At 44.0% G+C, this 22,192-nt stretch overlaps 2 protein-coding genes and 1 long non-coding RNA gene across 3 annotated transcripts; 1 reads left to right on the top strand and 2 right to left on the bottom strand.

Moving 5' to 3' along the window:
• Nucleotides 1–2,514: 2,514 nt before the first annotated feature.
• LOC118363787 (uncharacterized) lies at nt 2,515–3,554 on the bottom strand. Its single transcript, XR_004821470.2, has 3 exons — nt 3,244–3,554; nt 3,025–3,150; nt 2,515–2,858 (listed from the first exon to the last, which is right to left on the bottom strand). It is a non-coding gene; the product is annotated as an uncharacterized LOC118363787 (long non-coding RNA).
• Nucleotides 3,555–3,581: 27 nt separating this feature from the next.
• Nucleotides 3,582–5,916, bottom strand: LOC127914025 (uncharacterized). The gene is made up of 3 exons (XM_052488621.1): nt 4,750–5,916; nt 4,077–4,494; nt 3,582–3,828 (listed from the first exon to the last, which is right to left on the bottom strand). Exons 1-2 carry the CDS (start codon nt 5,775–5,777, stop codon nt 4,359–4,361), a joined length of 1,164 nt encoding a protein of 387 aa, XP_052344581.1. The 5' UTR covers nt 5,778–5,916; the 3' UTR covers nt 3,582–3,828; nt 4,077–4,358.
• A 1,933-nt stretch (nt 5,917–7,849) lies between these two features.
• On the top strand, nt 7,850–9,750 carry LOC118363786 (complement C1q-like protein 2). Its single transcript, XM_035745004.2, has 2 exons — nt 7,850–8,694; nt 9,172–9,750. Exons 1-2 carry the CDS (start codon nt 8,107–8,109, stop codon nt 9,349–9,351), a joined length of 768 nt encoding a protein of 255 aa, XP_035600897.2. The 5' UTR covers nt 7,850–8,106; the 3' UTR covers nt 9,352–9,750.
• Nucleotides 9,751–22,192: the final 12,442 nt, after the last annotated feature.

Below are 22,192 nucleotides of genomic sequence, written 5' to 3'. Positions count from 1 at the left end.
TATAAATAACTATCGGCCTATACGAATCTCCCATTCCACAAAAAAAAAAAAAAATGAAAAAGCTGGCTTCCTGAAAACTCACTGGCTTCCTGAAAACAAACAATGTGTACTGATCTCTCTTTTGACGAACATATCAAGACTGTTTCAAGGACAGCTTTTTTTCCATCTACATAACATTGCAAAAATCCGAAAATATCTGTCCAAAAATGATGCAGAAAAATTAATCCATGCTTTTGTCACTTCTAGGTTAGACTACTGCAATGCTCTAGTTTCCGGCTACCTGGATAAAGCACTAAATAAACTTCATTTAGTGCTAAACACGGCTGCTAGAATCTTCACTAGAAGCCCAAATATTTGATCATATTACTCCAGTGCTAGCCTCCCTACACTGGCTTCCTGTTAAGGCTAGGGCTGATTTCAAAGTTTTACTGCTAACCTACAAAGCATTACATGGGCTTGCTCCTACCGATCTTTCCGATTTGGTCCTGCCGTACATACCTACACGTACGCTACGGTCACAAGATGCAGGCCTCCTTACTGTCCCTAGAATGTCTAAACAAACAGCTGGAGGTAGGGCTTTCTCCTATAGAGCTCCATTTTTATGGAATGGTCTGCCTACCCATGTGAGAGACGCAGACTTGGTCTCCACCTTTAAGTCTTTATTGAAGACTCATCTCTTCAGTAGGTCCTATGATTGAGTGTAGTCTGGCCCAGGAGTGGGAAGGTGAACGGAAAGGCTCTGGAGCAACGAACCGCCCTTGCTGTCTCTGCCTGGCCGGTTCCAATTTCTCCACTGGGATTCTCTGCCTCTAACCCTATTACAGGGGCTGAGTCACTGGCTTACTGGTGCTCTTCCATGCCGTCCCTGGGAGGGGTGCGTCACTTGAGTGGGTTGAGTCATTGACGTGATCTTCCTGTCTGGGTTGGCGCCCCCCCTTGGGTTGTGCCATGGCGGAGATCTTTGTTGGGTATACTCGGCGTTGTCTCAGGATGGTAAGTTGGTGGTTGAAGATATCCCTCTAGTGGTGTGGGGGCTGTGCTTTGGCAAAGTGGGTAGGGTAATATTCTGCCTGTTTGGCCCTGTCCGGGGGTATCGTCGGATGGGGCCACAGTGTCTCCCAACCACTCCTGTCTCCCAACCACTCCTGTCTCAGCCTCCAGTATTTATGCTGCAGTAGTTTGTGTCGGGGATCTATAGCCAGTCTGTTATATCTGGAATATTTCTTATCTTATTTCTTATCCGGTGTCCTGTGTGAATTTAAGTATGCTCTCTAACTCTCTCTCTCTCTTTTTCTCGCTCTCGGAGGACCTGAGCCCTAGGACCATGCCTCAGGACTACCTGGCATGATGACTACTTGCTGTCCACAGTGATGCTGCTCCAGTTTCAACTGTTCTGCCTGCGGATATGGAATCCTGAGCTGTTCACCGGACGTGCAACCTGTCCCAGACCTGCTGTTTTCAGCAGGAGATGTAGAGATACTCTGATGGATCGGCTACTGAAAAGCCAACTGACATTTACTCCTGAGGTGCTGACCTGTTGCACCCTCAACATCCATTTTGACCCTGCTAGTCACCTATGAACATTTGAACATCTCCAACAGGCACAGCCAGAAGAGGACTGGCCACCCCCCATAGCCTGGTTCCTCTCAAGGTTTCTTCCCAGGTTCTGGCTTTTCTAGGGAGTTTTTCCTAGCCAATATGCTTCTATACCTGCATTGCTTGCTGTTTGGGGTTTTAGGCTGGGTTTCTGTACAGCACTTTGAGATATCAGCTGATGTAAGAAGGGCTTTATAAATACATTTGATTTGAAATGTGATATGTCTGGATCTGACAGTGTGCCAGCATCAGCTCATGTCCTCCACATGTTAGTTTATCAACAATGGGACTCTGATAGTGTTGGGTTGAATCACCCTTTTCGTGTCTGAGATAGAGATATATTTTTTTCCCTTGCAATGGTGGAAAAAGCAGCACATCAAAAGCAGGACATCAACTATGTCCATCACCTTATTTGTGTGGGTTTATTCCTCTTAGAAAAACCTACCAATGTCACAGCAATACAAACTGTCACGATCGTCATCAAGGAAATGACCGGACCAAGGTGCAGCGTGGTAAGCGTAATTTTTAAAATTTTAAATGTCGCCAACAAAACAATAAACAGAACGAACGAGAAGCTCTGTAAGGCTATACATGCCACTAACAAAGACAACAACCCACAAATAAGAAAAGGAAAAAAGGCTGCCTAAGTATAATTCCCAATCAGAGACAACGATAGACAGCTGTCCCTGATTGAGAATCATACCCGGCCAAAAGCAACAAATCAGAAAGCATAGACTTTCCCACCCGAGTCACACCCTGACCAAACAGACAGAGAACAAACATCTAAACTGGCTACTGTTTCACACATCATTTTGGTATCCAACAGACTGATCGTGTGGGATTGCTAGGTTAGAATCTACTGTAGTTAAAATGAATAAATAACAGGCATAAGCAAACTTGTTCTCATTGGATTTTATTATGTAATATAAAACCAATCGGGGTATGCTTGAGTTTATTTATTTAAAAACAAAATGCTATGCTCCACTGCGTCCTTTTTTTCCCAGCAAAATAGCTTATGGGAGAAAGAAAAAAAGTTTGACATCCCTTACCACAAACATACTTTACTGTTGAAAAGGTGGACTTATATATCAACCACTGGAATTACATTTACTGAAATAGATTAATTTGGATTGTTGTGTCAAAAAGGTGAGCTGGATTAAGTCATGTAGTACCTTAAAGGGCTTAAAAGGCCCAGCAGAAGAGTCAACCCATGTAGAAGGGAGTCCTAGGGTGATCCCCAGCAGAGTCCCATCCACCATCATCTGAACACAATTCAAGAGAGCCTTAATCAATTGTTACACCAAATGTAAACCATGTGCTACCAATTAGGATTTAGATTAGTCAATGGTGGACATTATTTTGTTCACCAGGCCAATCAGGCTTGTTACGAGAGTAGAGAGGATATTTACTGTTCAAAGGGGCACTTACCTTCTGGCACGCGCATCGGTGAGAGAGGTCTGAGCATGTGAACCAGGGAAGCGTCTGATATTCCAGACCCAGCTTTGGTAGTTGTACATGGATAACCTGAGTATTTGCCCATTGGAGCACCTGTTACTAATGGAAATCAGTGTTATATAAGGTAAATGACTAGCTGAAATCTCTCGCTCTCTCTCTCTGTGAAATGTGAGCTAGCTAAAGCACAATCACCTGCTCTCATTGAATATGGGTTAACTCCATTTTGGGCCGTTTGGCAATCCTGTGGTGGAGGTGAATTGAGGAAATTCTGTGCCCACTGACATCCCTGTGGTGGAAGAAAAAAAATCAAATTGGCAGGGAGGAAGTAGAGTAGTTCTGACCTTTGGAACTGAAGTTACTTTTTGTCTTTTTTTATATCGCTGTGTCAGACCCTTCAGCAGTTCATTTTTCTGCGGTGGTGGGACAAACTGGTAAAGGACATAAACATGAGAATTGCTGATTGCAGTTAAAATAGGACTTTGATTTACATATTAAAAAAGGGACAGTTTGGCGTGAGTAGCCTACCTCAAATCCATGAAGAGTCTCAGCTACCACTGGACAAATGGGCAGCTCCAACATGGTGTGCTTCACTGGTGGAGAAATGGGCAGTTCAACCTCGATGGGCTCCACTGGAGGTGGAGGGAAGAAATGTGATAGGGCGGGAGGAGGCTGAGTTGTTCTGGCCGGTGGAACTGAAGTTTCCATGTCTTTCTGTCTTTTTCTATGTCGCTGTGTCAGACCCTTCAGTGGATTATTTTTCCGCGGTGGTGGGAAAAACTGGGATAGGACATAAACAAATCAAATTCTATTCGTTACATACGCTGAATACAACAAGTGTAGACCTTACCGTGAAATGCTTACTCACAAGCCCTTAACCAACTGAAGTTAAGAAATTAATAGTTAAGAAAAGATTGACTAAATAAGTCCAATAAAAAAGCCTACATAAATGTGTGAATTTCTTATTGGAGTTAAACTAGGACCGTGATTTACATATTAAAAGAGATAGTTTGGAGTGAGTAGCTTACCTCAAATCTCTGAAGCGACTCCGCTTCCACTGGAGCGATAGGCAGCTCAAACATGACGTGCTTCACTGGTGGAGAGATGGAACGTTCAACCACGATGGGCTTCACTGAAGGAAAGATGGGCTATATATAGTGGTTTAGAAACAGAAGGTTAGTCCAGAAACAACACAAATAAATTACCATGTAATTGACACATGGCCTAAAACATACCCGTTTGCTTACTGATGAAAATGCAAACCATAATAATCATCCCCTCCCTCATCATCCATCTTAACTCCTGCGGTCTCATCCAATGAAGAAATGTACCTGTGCCCTACTCTGTGTGCACAACAGGGTAACACAACACCACATGACGAACTTAGATTGGTACTCCTGACACTTCTGCCATGCAATCTCAATCATCTCCTTAAGAGTCCCAACACTACAGGAGAGGAAACACACCAGGTTGTTTAGAATGGGTGGAAGGAGGCTTCACACTGTGAATACAAAACGGTCTTTAGATTTTAGACCTGAACTCAATCTAGGTAATCGAGGTCATCTGAAACTCCATTACATTGGTCCAAAATCTCAATGTAAAGACAGTGTAATCATAGCACTCCAAATCCCAACATTAATGTACTTGAAGACAGTGTAGCTGTGCAGATGTCATTGCTGTGTTAATGGACAAAGTACTTACTTTGCAAGAAGCCCAGAGGATGCTGTGAGGACTCCAGGCTGTTCCTGTGTGCTCTGCTGAGGGAGATCAGAGGAAGTAGGGAGGGGGAGATATGCAGGAGCATCGACCATCTGAGAAGAACCAGCCTCTATTCCCCAGTTGGCCCAATGATCAGGTTGATGCTGGTGGTTCAGAGGTGGAGAGATGGGAAGCTCCACCACGATGGACTTTACTGGTGGAACGATGGGAAGCTCAAACGTGATGTGCTTCACTGGTGGACAGATGGGCTGATAAACAACGATGGGCTTCACTGGTGGAAAGACAGGAAGCTCAACCACGATGGGCTCCACTGGTGGAGAGATGGGCAGATCAACCATGATGGGCTTCACTGATGGAGAGATGGGCAGCTCAACCATGATGGGCTTCACTGGTGGAGAGATGGGCAGCTCAACCATGATGGGCTTTACTGGGGGAGAGTTGGGCAGCTCAACGACAATGGGCTTCACTGGTGGAGAGATGGGCAGCTCAACCACAATGGGCTTCACTGGTGGAGAAATAGGCAGCTCAACCATGATGGGCTTCACTGGTGGAGCGATTGGCAGCTCAACAATTATGGGCTTCACTGTTGGAGAGATGGGCAGATCAACCACGATGGGCTCCACTGGTGGAGAGATGGGCAGCTCAACCACAATGGGCTTCACTGGTGGAGAGATGGGCCGTTCAACCATGACGGTCTTCACTGGTGGAGTAATGGGCAGCTCAACCACGATGGGCTTCACTGGTGGAGAAATGGGCAGCTCAACCATGATGGGCTTCACTGGGGGAGAGATGGGCAGCTCAACCATGATGGGCTCGAATGGTGGAGAGATGGGCAGTTCCACCATGATGGGCTTCACTGGTGGAGAGTCTGGCAGCTCAGCTACAATGGGCTCCACTGGAGGTGGAGGGAAGAAATCCTCAGCCCTTTGGCATCTCTTTGGTGGAGGGAAATAGTCTGATAGGGCGGGAGGAGGCTGAGTAGTTCTGGCCTGTGGAACTGAAGTTTCCATGTCTTCCTCTCTTTTTCTACATCGCTGTGTCAGACCCTTCAGTTGCTTATTTTTCCACGGTGGTGGAGCAAAGTGGGAAAGGATATCAAGAAATCAATTTTGCGTTTGTCACATGCACCGAACACAACAAGTGTAGACCTTACCGTAAAATGCTTACTCACAATGAAGTTGAGAAAATATTTACTAAATAAGCTAAAGTAAAAACAAAAAGACCATATTCAGAGGGGTTGGGTTAAAAAACAGAGGAATGGGCCTGGAGAAATGTAACCACTCAAATTCAGACGGAGCTGGCCATCCATGATATCCAAATGAGTTTTAACCATGTTTTAAGGTTATACAGTGTTGTTTTCATGACATTTACACACATTGGAGTAAAACAAGCGTTGTGTTCTGATGGGGTACGTATGACAATTGAATTAAGATCATGAGGCATGTACAAGTTATATTCTATAAGAATCAAATGGGTATATATCATTAATTAATAAATAACTAAGGGTTATAACTTTAAGGAACCAACCAGCTAATGTTGGGAATATCTTGAAAAACTCCTGATGTCAATGTTCGGTTACAACCAAACAGGGATCAAACTGGAACATTTCCATTTAATTTTGGTTAAGTTGTCAACTAAGGTGAACTCAACAGCAAAATCACTGGGTACTTGCTAACTCTGGTCTATGGTGATAGTGTGGAGGAACGCACACTTCCACCCTGGCCCAGAGCTAATAGGCTACTTGCTACCGCCCTGCTCCAGAGTGAAGTGTTTGATTACTCACACTATATGGATCCATAGTTGCTGGATCCATGTTTAGTCAATCTTCAACACAGACGCACTGCACCATCCAACATATCCGGTACAATTTCCGGTAAGGTCTCCAACATTCGGAACAACAGACCTTAATGTTTTCAGAGAGTGATCCAAGTAGTCGCTCTCCAGAAACAAGTCGATTTAAACTAGCATTGATTGCTCGGGGTTATTTATAGGCTAGATAACATCACAATGTATCACAATACTCATCGTCAGATTGGAACTCACGGAGATTCTGTAACTCATTATGTAAATGTAGTAACACAACTTTGAGTCATAATGCAAGTAATCACACTGCACGCGACCACTATTGACATGGGACGGGTTGGTAATTTGAGTCAAATATTTGGCCACTTCCTTGTGTTTGTTTAAAGTTGAAAATCTAGTAGCCTAGCCTAGGCCTAGCCAACAAGACAAAAAAAGGGTTCAATGGAACACTCACAGCAACACATTAAATTACTATTCTGTTCTATTTAAGTATATGGGAACACCCATGGGGAACATACATAGGAGATATTTAGTCGGTTTGCATTACCAGTGTCTATTGGTAGCCGATAATGACAGACTCAATAACCTGGAATACATTTTAGTTTAGCTGTTAGCTGATTGCTTAGCTGCTAAAACAGGGTGTGAGATGTTAAACCCCAGCTCTGAAACAGAAGGATTAACAGATTTGGTTCAGACATGAAACCGTCAAATTCTTAGAGATTGAAGACAGAATACAAGAATGTGTAAATGTAGGTTGACATGGATGGTGTGGGGTATGCCATTTGTTACAAAGAGGAGGTGACGAACTAATATTTCATAAAACAAATATTGGATAGGCCTACAGTAAAATTACTCAATTGTTAAATTCCTTTTCAAGCGCATTGATACCATAGGCTAAATGTTTTGATTCGTGTTGATTTTCAGCGTTCTAATGATTGGGAGTTGTGCTGAAAGGACAGCTCCTGCCCCATACATCGAGCTTTCCCGCAAAAAAATAATAATGGCTATTCTGTTCTATTTAATTATATGGGGACATGTTCTGTACACCCACATGGTTTACATGTAACAAAATATAAATGGCGAGATCAAAGTGTTTAATGCTTTCTAATTCCATATCTTCCTTGCTGTAATGTTAGGATTTGTAATTCATACATAAAGATTGCCCGATTATTGTTTCGATCTTAATCCAAATTGCAAAAGGCTTTACTCCGCATGTGTTACGTCAGCGACCCCCGTAGGACTGGAATAGAATAGGAGCGCTCCAAATCCGTGCTGAGAACCAGCGAGCGCCCATCCATGCCAATATTCGTACCCTTCGTCTGTCTGCTCTGGCACGAATGCCTAAGGCTTATGGACAAAACAAAATAGAATAGTTGCCTTGAGGAAGAAAATATATTTGGTGTCCGTTTTTTTTTCACTTCTAATCACCCACGCAAACCTTCCACTATTACTCCTCCAAGCTCAGCTGACTTTCTATCGCTTGCTTCTCGGATAGTCCAGAGGAAGCGACTTGTGGCCGCTGTGGTTGGCATCGTCATGGTGTTGGCCCTTATCATAGTAATACCGCTGCTTGTGCAAAGTACCAAGACTTCGGCTCACTATGAGATGATGGGCACCTGTCGAATGATCTGTGATCCATACAGTTCGAAACCCGCCAGCGCCACGGCCATGGAGCTTATGCAGGACCTGAATGCCATCCCGCCGCCAATGGCGCATGGCTCCAAAGGTGAATTAGGGCGACCTGGGAAAGCGGGACCAAGGGGTCCACCGGGAGAACCAGGACCCCCTGGCCCAAGAGGACCACCGGGAGACAGGGGTGATTCCGGGAAAGCTGGTTACCCCGCGGTAACGTCAGGGACTACAAAGACCGAAACGGACACGGACGAGGTTAACATGGCACTCGGTGAAACAAAGGTTGCGTTCTATGTCGGGTTGAAGAACCCACACGAAGGATATGAGGTGCTTAAATTCGACGATGTTGTCACAAACTTGGGAAATCAATACGACCCAACCAATGGCAAGTTCACTTGCCAAGTGTCCGGAATGTATTTTTTCACATACCATGTGTTAATGCGAGGAGGCGACGGGACAAGCATGTGGGCAGACTTGTGCAAAAACGGACAGGTAAACATTATTTCATTCAATTAGCATATACGAAAATATTGTATTCTCATTCACGAATTTATTTGGAAACAATTCATGTCTATAAAATATTATAAATGCATGCAAAAACCCAAAGGGTATGGAGACAAACGAATAATTTACGCACTAATTTTACGCACTCACTTTATATAATTTAGCTAGTGAACTTTTCGGCTTTATATTAAGACATTTACGTCCCTTCGCATTTGCTTAGCAATGGTAAACTCAGTTAAATCGGGTAGGCTATACATTAGATTACCACAGTAAAGAAAGGCTCGAATATTTATCTGATTAAGCCTTTGTTCCCCCTTCTGTGATGTCCAAAGTGACATAATATCATCTATTCTACAAAGTGGTAGTGGAGGAATTTGTCTGCCAATAAGAGACGAAATCAAATAACCAGAAAATGTCAAGCTAATGACGATTATGCTTATTTTGTGTGTCCCTTCCATTACACAGGTTCGGGCGAGTGCTATTGCACAGGACGCAGACCAGAACTACGATTACGCAGGTAACAGCGTGGTTCTACACCTGGATTCCGGAGATGAGATTTATGTCAAACTGGACGGTGGCAAAGCACACGGAGGCAACAACAACAAGTACAGCACATTTTCTGGATTCATTTTGTATCCAGATTAAATAGCCTGACAAGTTTGAGGCTAACCATGACTCTACCTCCAAATGAGGTCCAAACAGAACTTCATCTTTAATTTCGCTCTCTCATTTCCTTTGAAGAGCAAGGTGCTTGTAATGGTCTTCTAACCACCAATAATATATAGGATAAATAGGCTATATAGCAGTTGAGGTTGTTTGATTGAATGTGGTAAACATGACTTTATGCAGTAGTTTGTTTTACTCAATAGGAACCCCTTATGTGGAGAAATAGCGTATATGTAGCTAAGGTCAAATGCACAGAGATAGAATCATATAACCCACGTGTTCGGTACATTCAGAGTCCAGAGTTGTGTTTTATATTACATCTCTAGGCCAATAATGCATTATATTTTGTCTTCATGTACCAATAAATATTATTTTACAGTATGTCTCATTGAATGTTTTTTCAAATATTACATGACAGAGCGAGTTACACTAAGTAGGGACTGCATACATTTTCGTACTGGTTCCCCGCGGAAAACCAACCCACAACTCTGGCGTTACATGCACCATGCTCTACCAACTGAACAACACGGGCACCACAGCATGGCTGAGTGTTATGGAGCAACGCTGCAGGTTAGAGTGACAACCTGCCATCCAATACTAGCACTAGTGAAGGTGCTCCTCACGTATACATTCTATCAGAGTCAAGACTGAAATGTGTGATTTTCCTTCACACATTTTATGTTTTCTTTTCGCCTTCACTTCAAAAGAAGTGCACAGCCTTAGGGTTAGTTTATGTTGAGGATCCTTATTTGCTCAATCTCCACAAGGTTAGTGGCTATTTGACAAAGAAGGCAGTGGTGTAAAGTATTTAAGTAAAAATACTTTAAAGTACTACTTAAGTCGTTTTTGGGAGTATCTGTACTTTACTATTTATATTTTGGGCAACTTTGACTTTTACTTTACTACATTCCTGAAGAAAATAAAGTACTTTTTTACTCTCTCCATTTTCCATGACATCCAAAAGTACTCGTTGCATTTTGAATGCTTAACAGCATAGGAAAATTGTCCAATTGGCACACATCAAAAGAACACCCCTGGTCATCCCTATTGCCTATGATCTGGCGGACTTACTAAACACAAATGCATCTTTTGTAAACAATGTTTGTGTTGGGGTGTGCCCCTGGCTATCCGTACATTAGTAAAAACAAGAAAATGATGCCGTTTCTTTTGCTTAATATAAGTAATTTGAAATGATTGATACTTTTACTTTTGATACTTAAGTATATTTAGAACCAAATATGTTTAGACTTTTACTGAAGTGGTATTTTACTGGGTTGGGTGACTTCCACTTTTACTCAAGTATGACAATCGGGTACTTTTTCCACCACTGAAAGACGGTGATATAAATCTGTCCTTTCTACTACCTGAGGCCGCAGGTTTGTTTCGATTTCATTTGTAGTTTAGGGTTGGGTTTAGGAATGTGGTTTAAGGTTGGGGTAAAATTAAGGGTTATGGGCTCTCATAAATTGACTCACAGAGGCCCACTGTCACACCCTGACCATAGTTTGCTTTGTATGTTTCTATGTTTTGGTTGGTCAGGGTGTGATCTGAGTGGGCATTCTATGTTGGATGTCTTGTTTGTCTATTTCTATGTCTGGCCTGATATGGTTCTCAATCAGAGGCAGGTGTTAGTCATTGTCTCTGATTGGGAACCATATGTAGGTAGCCTGGGTTTCACTGTCTATGTTAGTGGCTTGTGTCAGCACAGGTCTCATTTGTAGCTTCACGGTCGTCGTTGGTTTATTGTTTTTTGTTACTCGTTTGTATAGTGTTGCAGTGTTCAGTGTTCTCTTTATTAAAATTCACTATGAACACATACCACGCCGCATATTGGTCCTCTGATCCTTCTCGCCTCTCCTCTTCAGATGAAGAGGAGGAAGACCGTTACAGAATCACCCACCACAACAGGACCAAGCGGCGTGGTAACGGGCAACAGCAGGAGAGGCAGCAATGTCTGGACTATACTACTTGGGAGGAAATAGACAGGTGGGCGGTCGACCCAGGAGGAGTGCCGGAGCCCGCCTGGGATTCGCTGGAGCAGTGCGAAGAGGGGTATAGAAGAATGGAGTTGGAGAAGCAAGCACGGAGGCGCGGTAGGAAGCCCGAGAGTCAGCCCCAAAAATGTCTTGGGGGGGGGGGGACACACGAAAAGTGTGGCGAAGCCAGATAGGAGACCTGCGCCAACTTCCTGTGCTTAGCGGGGGGCTAGACAGTCCGAACAGGCACCGTGTTATGCTGTGAATCGCACGGTGTCCCCAGTGCGGGTGCATAGCCCGGTGCGGTGTACATTCCAGCTCCGCGTATCGGCCGGGCTAGAGTGAGCATTGAGCCAAGTGCCATGAAGCCGGCTCTACGCAGCTGGTCTCCAGTGCGTCTCCTTGGGCCAGCTTACAAGGCACCAGCCTTGCGCATGGTGTCCCCGGTTCGACTGCATAGCCCAGTGTGGGCTATTTCACCTCGCCGCACTGGCAGGGCGACCGGGAGCATGCAACCAGGTAGGGTTGGGCAGCCCTCCGGTGGCAGCCCCCCGCACCAGGCTGTCTCTCCGGCTCATCCTTACAGGTGCTCCCGCCTGTCCAGCGCTGCCAGAGCCTTCCTCCTCTCCGGCGCTGCCGGAGTCTCCTGCCTCTCCGGCGCTGCCAGAGCCTTCCTCCTCTCCGGCACTACCAGAGCTTTCCTCCTCTCCAGCGCTGCCGGAGTCTCCCGCCTGTCCAGAGCTGCCGGAGCCCCTCTGCCCAGAGCTGCCGGAGCCCCTCTGCCCAGAGCTGCCGGAGCCCCTCTGTCCCGAGCAGCTGACCCTCTGTCCCGAGCTGCCCCTCTGTCCATTGGGGTCATTAAGTAGGGTCGCCGTGGCTAGGCGGCCACGGAAGCGGACAAGGCGGGGGACTAAGACTATGGTGAAGTGGGGGCCACGTCCAGCACCAGAGCCGCCACCGCGGACAGGTGCCCACCCAGACCCTGATATGGTTCTCAATCAGAGGCAGGTGTTAGTCATTGTCTCTGATTGGGAACCATATTTAGGTAGCCTGGGTTTCACTGTGTGTTTGTGGGTGATTGTTCCTGTCTCTGTGTTTTGCACCAGATAGGGCTGTTTTTGGTTTTCCACGTTTATTGTTTTTGTAGTGTTCGTGTTTATCTTTTGTTATTAAACATGCATCCATGAACCACGCTGCATTTTGGTCCGCCTCTACTTCACCTAAAGAAAACCGTTACACCCACATGAAAAAATACTACAGTTTACTACAGAATACTACAGTACTTACTGTAGAATTATATAGTAAACTGCAGTATACTGTAGAAAACAATATTACACACTGTAGTATCCCTCGATCATGTGTAATACTTACTGTAGAATGTTGTAGTATACTGTAGAATACTATAGCAAATACTACAGCATTTTCCTAAAAACAAACACTGTAGTAAATTCTACAGTCAAGACTGCAGTAATGTCCGCAAAAACACAACACTTTTTTAAACTTAGTAAACACTACAGTATTTAATTAGCATTTACATTCCCCCATTCCCCCATTTTGCAATTTGTGCCACCCGTAAGTAAGAAACCTACATGCCAAGTACAGACCACATATTGTGTTCCCTACAGGTTATAGAAAAGAGCAGATGCTCTGAACTATCTGTTCAGACACAAGTCCTACCAACCTACCTACCTACCTACCTACCTACCTACCTACCTACCTACCTACCTAGTTAACTGTAAATAGTACAGTATACTACCATGTACCACAGTAAATATTCACTGTGGTGTTTTTACAGACTTGAGTGAATACTACGGTAATGTCTGCAAAAACACTACAGTGAATACTATAGTACTTATACTATAACAACTGTAGTATATTTTTTATATGGGGGTATAGGGGATTTTATCATACATACATTCTAACATTACAAACCCATGAGTCACATATGCCTGTTTTTCTCTCGTCTGATGTTTTTTCTGTGTTTTAATGTGGCCTTCCTACTGGTCCAAGTGAGGGAGTTACAGTACAATATACATGATACAGTATACACTGTGTGTACAAAACATTAGAAAGACCTGCTCTTTCCATGACATAGACTGACCAGGTGAATTCAGGTGAAAGCTATGATTCCCCTTATTCACTTCAATCAGTGTAGATGAAGGGAAGGAGATGAAAGCCTTGAGACAATTGAGACATGGATTGCGTACGTGTGCCATTCAGAGGTTGAATGGGCAAGACAAAAGATTTAAGTGGTTTGAACTGGGTATGGTAGTAGATGCCAGGCACACCGGTTTGTGTGTCAAGAACTGCAATGTTGCTGGATTTATCACACTCAACATTTTCCTGTCTGTATCGAGAATGGTCCACCACACAAAGGACATCCAGCCAACTTGACACAACTGTGGAAGCATTGGAACCAACATGGGCCAGCATCCTTGTGGAATGCTTTCAGTACCTTTCAATACCTTGTAGAGTCCAAGCCCAGAATAATTGAGGATGTTGTTCTGAGGGCAAAACGGTGTGCAACTCAATATTAGGATGGTTTTCCTAATGTTTTGTACACTCAGTATACATGAGATTGTGACTAGGGTTTTGCTGGTGCTGTGAAAATGTGTACATAGAGTAATGTAATGGTAAACCAACCAAATGGACTTCAACTGAAGCTTTTAACTTCTCAGATATATGTTGTCATCTGTAGGAACTGAATAAGATGACTGTACTCATTAGACCTCTACTGAAGGGCTTATTACTTTTAGGTGACTGCTGTGGTCCATCTATATTCCCAGACACCGTTGCAATGCTGTCCTCTTATTCCTTTTCAACAACGGTCCCCATATGTCTCGGGGGCTGTCAGTGGCTTAAAGAGGATGATAGATGGATGTGTGTTTAAGGTGGAGGAGAGAGAGAGAGAGAGAGAGAGAGAGAGAGAGAGAGAGAGAGAGAGAGAGAGAGAGAGAGAGAGAGAGAGAGAGAGAGAGAGAGAGAGAGAGAGAGAGAGAGAGAGAGAGAGAGAGAGAGAGAGAGAGAGAGAGAGAGAGAGAGAGAGAGAGAGAGAGAGAGAGAGAGAGAGAGAGAGAGAGAGAGAGAGAGAGAGAGAGAGAGAGAGAGAGAGAGAGAGAGAGAGAGAGAGAGAGAGAGAGAGAGAGAGAGAGAGAGAAAAGGAGTCGATTAATGAAGGTACATCTGCAACGGACAAGGTGTGTCTTTTCACTTTGACATGATGAGTTCATTGTGACGTACCATCAAATCAACCCAAGTTTATCGGTCGCGTACACAGTTTAGCAGATGATATAGCGGGTGCAGCGAAATGCTTGTGCTACTAGCTCCTAACAGTGCAGTAGAATGTCAAACAAGCACACAAATAATCAAGACTTCAAACAAGAAATCAATAAATGTCCGAAAACCCAAATAACTCTGTATCAGTCATCCAAATGCAATCAATCACGGGAGGTGAATGATGGTGTGTAGACCTGGGTCATGTTCAGTAGGGCACACCATAGCAAAACAAAAAGGAGCATTTCTTATTGGTCAAGTTCAGATGGTACCTCCCTGTCACAAAATGTTTCAAAACATGTTCTTCCAACTGAACATACCCCTGGATAGGAATTGACTGAAAATTCATTAAGAGTCCTCGGAGGAACCATGTCTAGCCAACAGCACACCTCGTTCCTAAGAGGATGACTGTGTTGTGTCTCTAAGTGATGATTTCACCAGCTTTCCACCTGGAGGCAGGCAGATTGAACAGCTGTCGATCAATTAAACAGCAATCATGCAAAACAAATATTAGCCAGTCTGGTTCAGCATGGCTCTGGCTAAGTTGTTGATTTATTTCGCTGTGTTCAAGATGACTAAATTCATACCCTACTATTATCCCCAAAATAACCACCCTGATAAAAGCCTTTCTGGCATGGTTTCATCAAATACACTCAATAGTCAATATGGAAAACTTTTGTCCATTTCCTTTTTACATGTAGACTATAATGTATCCACCTTTCATGTATCCTACTCATTACCAATGGCGTCAAAGTGCTACCAACACATATTACACACAGAACATCCCCTGGAGAGTGTTGTGGTGTGTGGTAATGATACCTCTCATCACCCCGCCTCATCACTTCTTAATTAAGGGAGGAAGTGGAGCTGCCTGCATCGACTCACCCGAACATATCACCATGCACACAGGCACATTTCAAGACTCAATCGAATCTAATACAGACCCCATCCGGGGGAGCTGTGGGCTATGTAAACGTCCTGGTGTAATGTCACGGATAGAGATGCCCTGAGAGCCGGACGGTTTGCAGAAACACTCATAAGTATGGTGGACCCAGGGGGCAGGCAGCTGACAAGGTGACAAAGAAGTGCTAATGACACAAGTGACCACAGGGAGTTCTATTTTCGGAACTCTTCAAAAAAGTCCCGTTGTTGATGCACAAGTTGCCACAGGGAGGCATTTTGCATATCAACATGGTTTTCAAAAGGAAAAACGCAAACGGTCAGAGGGATTCGAGATCAGTGATACTGAGCTGTCTGTTTTCTGTTGTTGAAGCAGAAACAGTTAGAGGCATGAGATTGAGGGAAAAACAACAGTCTGGACAGTAAATTAGGTTCCGGGGGTGTTTGATGATAATGTGGAAGATCTCCAGATCAAAAGAGTTTGATGTCAGTAAACATTCACGTAACAGATAAATTACATTTTTTCAAGGCTACATTAGTCCACTGAGCCTATAGGCATTTGATCAACTTACCATATACTCAAACAAACTGGCCAAGAGAGGTAACGTACAGGGCACAGATGTCAATGCAATGTCTATTCCACGTTGGTTCAACGTAATTGCGTTGAAGTGGCATGGAAACAACATTGATTCAACCAGTACGTGCCCAGTGGGAATTGACTTGACCCGAACCCTACACCTTGATATTGTGTAGGGGGAAATGCAGCTGAAAAGGCCATCTATGCTATAAACACTCATATGCATTCCCCCTGTAAAACCTTGTGATGTGATGACCTTGTCTCGACTGCAGTCGCTCACTAAAAACAAAACATGAGGGAGAAATGTTCTCCCTCACTCCAATTGAGACATCAACAACAGCAAGGAGGTGTCACTTGCCACAAGATGGAGGGCCAGAACGATCCTTCCTGGATGAGGGTGAAAGATTGGAGGGTGACAGGCAGTCTGGTAAAGCTCCTTGATAGATGAAAGGACGAGTCTGGCTCTTTGCTCTGATGTGATTCAGTCTGACAGGCTTGAGTTGCAGGCAATGTTGTCCTGTCCCGGGAATGATCGCTTCTGCCCCGAGTCCGCTGCTCTGCCTCGTGAGTGAGGCAGTCTGACTGTGACTGGTCTTCTCCTGCTCTGAAAATTGAGAAATGCATTTTGAATCATGTAAATACAGTACTAGGTATCACATACATACACACAACACGGCAAAGTACTTAAAGGAAAATACCACTCAAAAACTATTGGCATTTGTTTCGTTAGTCCTCTGTTGATACAATCCCAACATGCTTTGCATGTCAGCAGTCAAGATTCAGCATGTTGAACTTTCAAAACACAGAGAGTGTCACAGAACGATGATCATGTTGATGACGATACTGTGACACTTTATGTATTTTGAAAATTCTACATCTTGAAAACTTGATTGCTGACATGAAAATCATTTTAGGACCATTTACCAAAAGATCGTTTTTGAGTGGTATATCCCTTTAACTTCTGTTTGGAAGAAGGAGGCTCTACTCAAGGCCGTTAGAGTTTCCCATTTGATGCATTTTCTCCAATCTCTTATGGGCTGAGCTACTAAGAGGATAGTTCAGTTTCCCATTTATCAGTCTGACATTATTTTCAGATAAGTGTCAGTGTCAGTTTCACTAAACGCCTCTCAGTTTGAGTCAACGCGTAATCGGATAGCAGGGTGACATCCAGACGGGTCACCTCCAGACGGGTCACATATTATTTCTGATTTAGGGATTGAGGGATTCAAATAAAGTTTGTTTTGTTTAGTCTCTGGGTGGAAATCATTCAGATTCACTGTTACATATCTCTACAATAAATTCCACAAATCCAAGACATCAGTTTGTCTCTCCTTCTGACTTTTATTTCCTTTTCAAAGTCAATGGAGGGAAATTTTGATTGATAAATAAAGTACTGCCAATCCCTGGGGAGTTTAGTGTCTGTCTTCATCTCTCCTTTTAGAATTGGCTAATCGTACAACCAAAAAAAATAGTGTGTGACGGCTCAGATCATAACAGAAGCCAGTAGAGTTGCAATTCAAAATAATTACGATGCACCATCTCATTGCTCTGTGGTTTCCAAGTCTCGCTCGGACATCTGTTCTGTTTGAGAGACTTTAAAGGACGGGACCCCAAAGACAGTGCTACTGGTTGCAAATTACGACTTGGAAGCCAGACCTGGGATCCCAAGCATTGCACACTAATGAAAGACCTGTTTCGTTGCTACAACGCAATACAGATGCCATAACGAGTTGCTGTGTAGAAGTTTCGACTCAGCAATACGATGTGCAATGACATCGCAGAGTCTTTTCTAATGCCTATCAACCTTGAGAGCTTGTTGATTTAACACTTTTCAGTGGTCATATCATTAACACTTTTCACAGCTTCCCGGTTCTGTCCTCTACAGGGTTACATTTAATGCTTGGAATCAAATGATCTGTCCCCAGTGGAAGCTCTTCTCACTTTCTGTAGATCCAGAACAATCACAATGCATTCTGTAGCATTGGTCTTTGAGGACACTTATCAGCCACCACTGTCACACTTTGTCCCGGCACCTCATTTTCTCCTAACACGGTCCGACTCTGGAGATCCATAGCCTCCGGCTGAATTATGTCCCTCAATCTGCATTGTGCTGCCTGTTGGAGCCAGAGATCAGATGATTCATCGGGTAGAGAATGGGCCACATGGCATAGAGCTGTCAAAAACACATCTCTGTTAGGTTGTACCCTGTGCATGATGAGGAGCTCAGAGGGATACGGTGATCCATCATGACACCCCATCCCCTCCCTTCACCCCTCGATCCATCACCCCCGGGTACAAGGGAAGGATCGCTCATACCTCTCAGAACTGGGGGTTCCCATCACTCATTCTGCACTCTCCACCACCTCTACATACCTCCCTCTCTCACCCCTTTCTCTTTATCCCCCTTCATCCCTCTTTTCCTCCCGCCGGTTACCAATGGGGGCTCTCACTCACTCCTCTCAGAATCTCAGTTCAGGGGGTTGCCTTCTGCATGGCCCTCAACCACCTCTACACACCTCCCTCTCTCATCCTTTTCTCTTCCTCCTCGGGCACTGATCATCATCACTTGTGTATGACACATAATCGTTCAGCTTCTGCAAGAGTCTTCAACTTTTTGACATTGAGTTTTCCGGCTTTGAGATGATCACGCTTGTGTGGCCCATTCATCATTCTATTGTATTTTTTTTCTCATTTAAAAAAAAAAACTTCTGATTGAGGTGAAACCATTTATTCTGATGGGAATCTTAGGAAAGTTACCTAGAATTGTGCAACCCTAATCAGGATACAATATGCCTAGCAGAATAACAAGTAAAACAAATCTCAAACACTTATTAGGGAAACTAAGACAAAGACACTTCCACTACTTTTGTTTTAAAGCTCACCTCAACAAATTGCATTTAGCCGCCCTTTAACATTGAAATTGACATGGCTTGTATACAAATGAGATAGTTACTCCTCCAGGGGCATTGAGAAAGGTTAGTGGCTCCACAATGCTGAATGGGAGATGAGGTCCCACATCCACAGGCTACTAATGAGCCTCAACAGCTAAAGAACAAAAATATGTTTGATTAGTAAGAGCAAATGAAACCTCCCTATCTGGGATTTGCCGTTCAAATGGGGACTTCACCAACACAAAGGACTAACTGGAAGGGGATATTTCCTGTTGATCAGTACATCCAATGTTGAAATTGCAGAGGGTGCTTTTAATTGTAGCAATGATCAATGAAGAAAAGGACTCAGAAAATTACGGTAATATTGTTCTGTGCAGGACTCCTCACTGTGATAATGTGGGCATTCTTTACTTGAGGGCATTGTGTTTCAAGAGAGCACAGTTCCTTAACCAATCTACGCACGGCAACTAATGCAACTACTGCCGATGAGGCACATATTTTCTTCTTCCATGGTCGGCAATCAAAATATGACAAGTACGTCTACAGACGTCATGTCTAACAATGATAATCAAGTCCCATTTTGCAACGACATCGCAAAACACAAGAATCCCACGTACCAAAAACGAAATTGAAACAGTGTGCCGTCCCTCATTTTGACGACTCATAATTATGACTTCCGACTGCAATCACTTATTGTTTGTGTTTTGCTGTGGGTTGAGGGGACGGAGGGCCACGGAGTCACATGTATGAGTTCTCTCTAAAGTTCGCCAGACCTTACTGTGGGCAAAGTGATTCAATTGTTAGAATAAAGAACACGTGGAAGAAAATAAGAAAGAGGAGAGGAGTTGAAGAGGGTGTAGTAGTCACAGATACCTTAAAAAAAGGTAGAGGTGTGTATCAGAAAACCAGTCGTAACCTGGAGTGACCACCATTTGCCTCATGCAGCACGACACATCTCCTCAAATCAAATTTGATTGGTCACATACACATATTTAGCAGATGTGGGTGTAGCGAAATGCTTGCGTTCCTAGCTCCAACAGTGCAGTAGTATCTAAAAACAATTCACAGCAATACAAACAAATCTAAAAGCAAAAGAATAGAATCAAGAAATATATAGATATTAGATCGAGCCATGTCAGAGAGGCATTGACTAAAATAGAGTTGATCAGGGTGTTGTTTGTATCCTGTGGAACGTTGTCCCACTCCTCTTCAATGGCTGTGTAAAGTTACTGGATATTTGCAGGACCTGGAACAAGCTGTCATACACGTTGATCCAGAGCATCCCAAACATGCTCAATGGGTAACATGTCTGGTGAGTGTGCAGGCCATGGAATGACTGGGACATTTTCATGGGGGCCGTGCATTATCATGCTGAAACATGAGGTGATGGACGGCAGATAAATGGCACGACAGTGGGCCTCAGGATCTGCAAGTGTGTTCGAGGTCTGTAGCTTATACCTGCCCATACCATAACCCCACCGCCACCATGGGGCTCACCATGTTAACATCAGAAAACCACACGCCCACATGTCACACATCTCCAGCGTGTCAGGGGCCATCGAAGGTGAGCATTTGCCCACTGAAGTTGGTTACGATGCTGAACTGCAGTCAGGTCAAGACCCTGGTGAGGACAATGAGTACGCAGATGAGCTACCCTGAGATGTTTCTGACAGTTTGTGCAGAAATTCTTCGATTGTGCAAACCCACAGTTTCATCAGCTGTCCGGGTGGCTCACCTGCAGACGGTCCGGCAGGTGAAGAGGCCTTGTGTGGAGGTCCTGGGCTGGCGTGGTTACACATGGTCTGCGGTTGTGAGGCCGGTTGGACGTGCTGCCAAATTCTCTAAAGCAATGTTGGAGACAGCTTGTGGTAGATTGCACATTTTACAGTGGCCTTTTATTGTCCCCGACACAAGGTGCACTTGTGTAACGATCATGCTGTTTCTTGATGTGCCACACCTGTAAGGTGGATGGATTACCTTGGCATGGCAAAGGAGAAATGCTCACTAACAGGGATGTAAACACATTTTTGAGAGATATATGCTTTTTGTGACTATGGAACACTTCTGTGATTTTTTAAATTTAAGCTCATGAAACATGGGACCAACACATTACATGTTGCGTTTATATTTTTGTTCAGTATAATTTATCACATGGGGATGTCACAATCGAATGCCAAAACTCCCTCCCACCAAAACAGTTTTTGACCGCACTGTGCCTTTAAATTAATGATTTTTTCATCTCATAAACTGGGTGCTGCACATACTCAGAGAGGCTGAAGAATAAGAAAGGTACTGCGTGAAATGAAAGCCATGACCCAAGTCACGTAGCAGTGTCACAGTGATGAGTGCTGTGGTAGTCACAACAGCAGCCCGTTGTAAACAAGGTCAAAACCTGCCATGATAGGTGGCTGAAAAGCACAACAACCGTAACCTTGTGTTCAGTGGTGAAAGGCACAGAAACTACGACGGGTTTTCTTCTTCTGAATGACTTCAAGTTTAGGAGACGACAGTTGAAAATGATTGAAGATTGAAAGTGTCCTTCCTTTTTCACAGGCAAGGGTATGCAATAAAACAAGCTCTATAAAAGAAACGATGAAAACATTTGTCATTACGTATTATATGAAAGTATAAAATGTAGTGAATACAATATGTTTAGTGTGCATCCATCTTCCCACTCCCTTCCATTGCTCTGTCAGACCGACCCTTCAGCCTAAGCTCTACGACAAACTCCACCAGCTCTCCTTCATCACCTACAATCTATTGCCAGACCCCCACCTCTTTCTTCCCAAATAAATATTGAGAAGAGGAGAGAGACCCTATCCCTTACCACCCATTTAGTCTGAAATACATTTAAATGGCTTCATTATTTATCTGAATTAACTGATAAATTATACATAATAGGTGTGGGGGTCAAAGATCACTGTGCGCCCAGCTCCCACTGATTAATACATGTTTTATGTTTTATTTCCTGGAAGTGCTTAGAGATGGAGTGCGTGTGTGTGTGTGCGTGTGTGCGTGCGTGCGTGCGTGCGTGCGTGTGTGTGTGAGTGTGAAAGAGAGAGTGATAGAGTGTGTGTGAGAGAGAGAGAGCGCAAGAGAGAGAGAGAGAGAAAGAGCGAGAGAGGGAGAGAGAGAGAGGACAAGAGAGAGATGGAGGACAGGGAGAGTGAGAGAGAGTGAGAGAGCGGTGGAGATCGGCAAGA

Source organism: Oncorhynchus keta, chromosome 30 (assembly GCF_023373465.1).
Source record: "Oncorhynchus keta strain PuntledgeMale-10-30-2019 chromosome 30, Oket_V2, whole genome shotgun sequence".
NCBI classification, from domain to species: domain Eukaryota; kingdom Metazoa; phylum Chordata; class Actinopteri; order Salmoniformes; family Salmonidae; genus Oncorhynchus; species Oncorhynchus keta.
The sequence above is the reverse complement of the archived record's forward strand: the minus strand, read 5'-3'. Positions and strand labels throughout refer to the sequence as shown.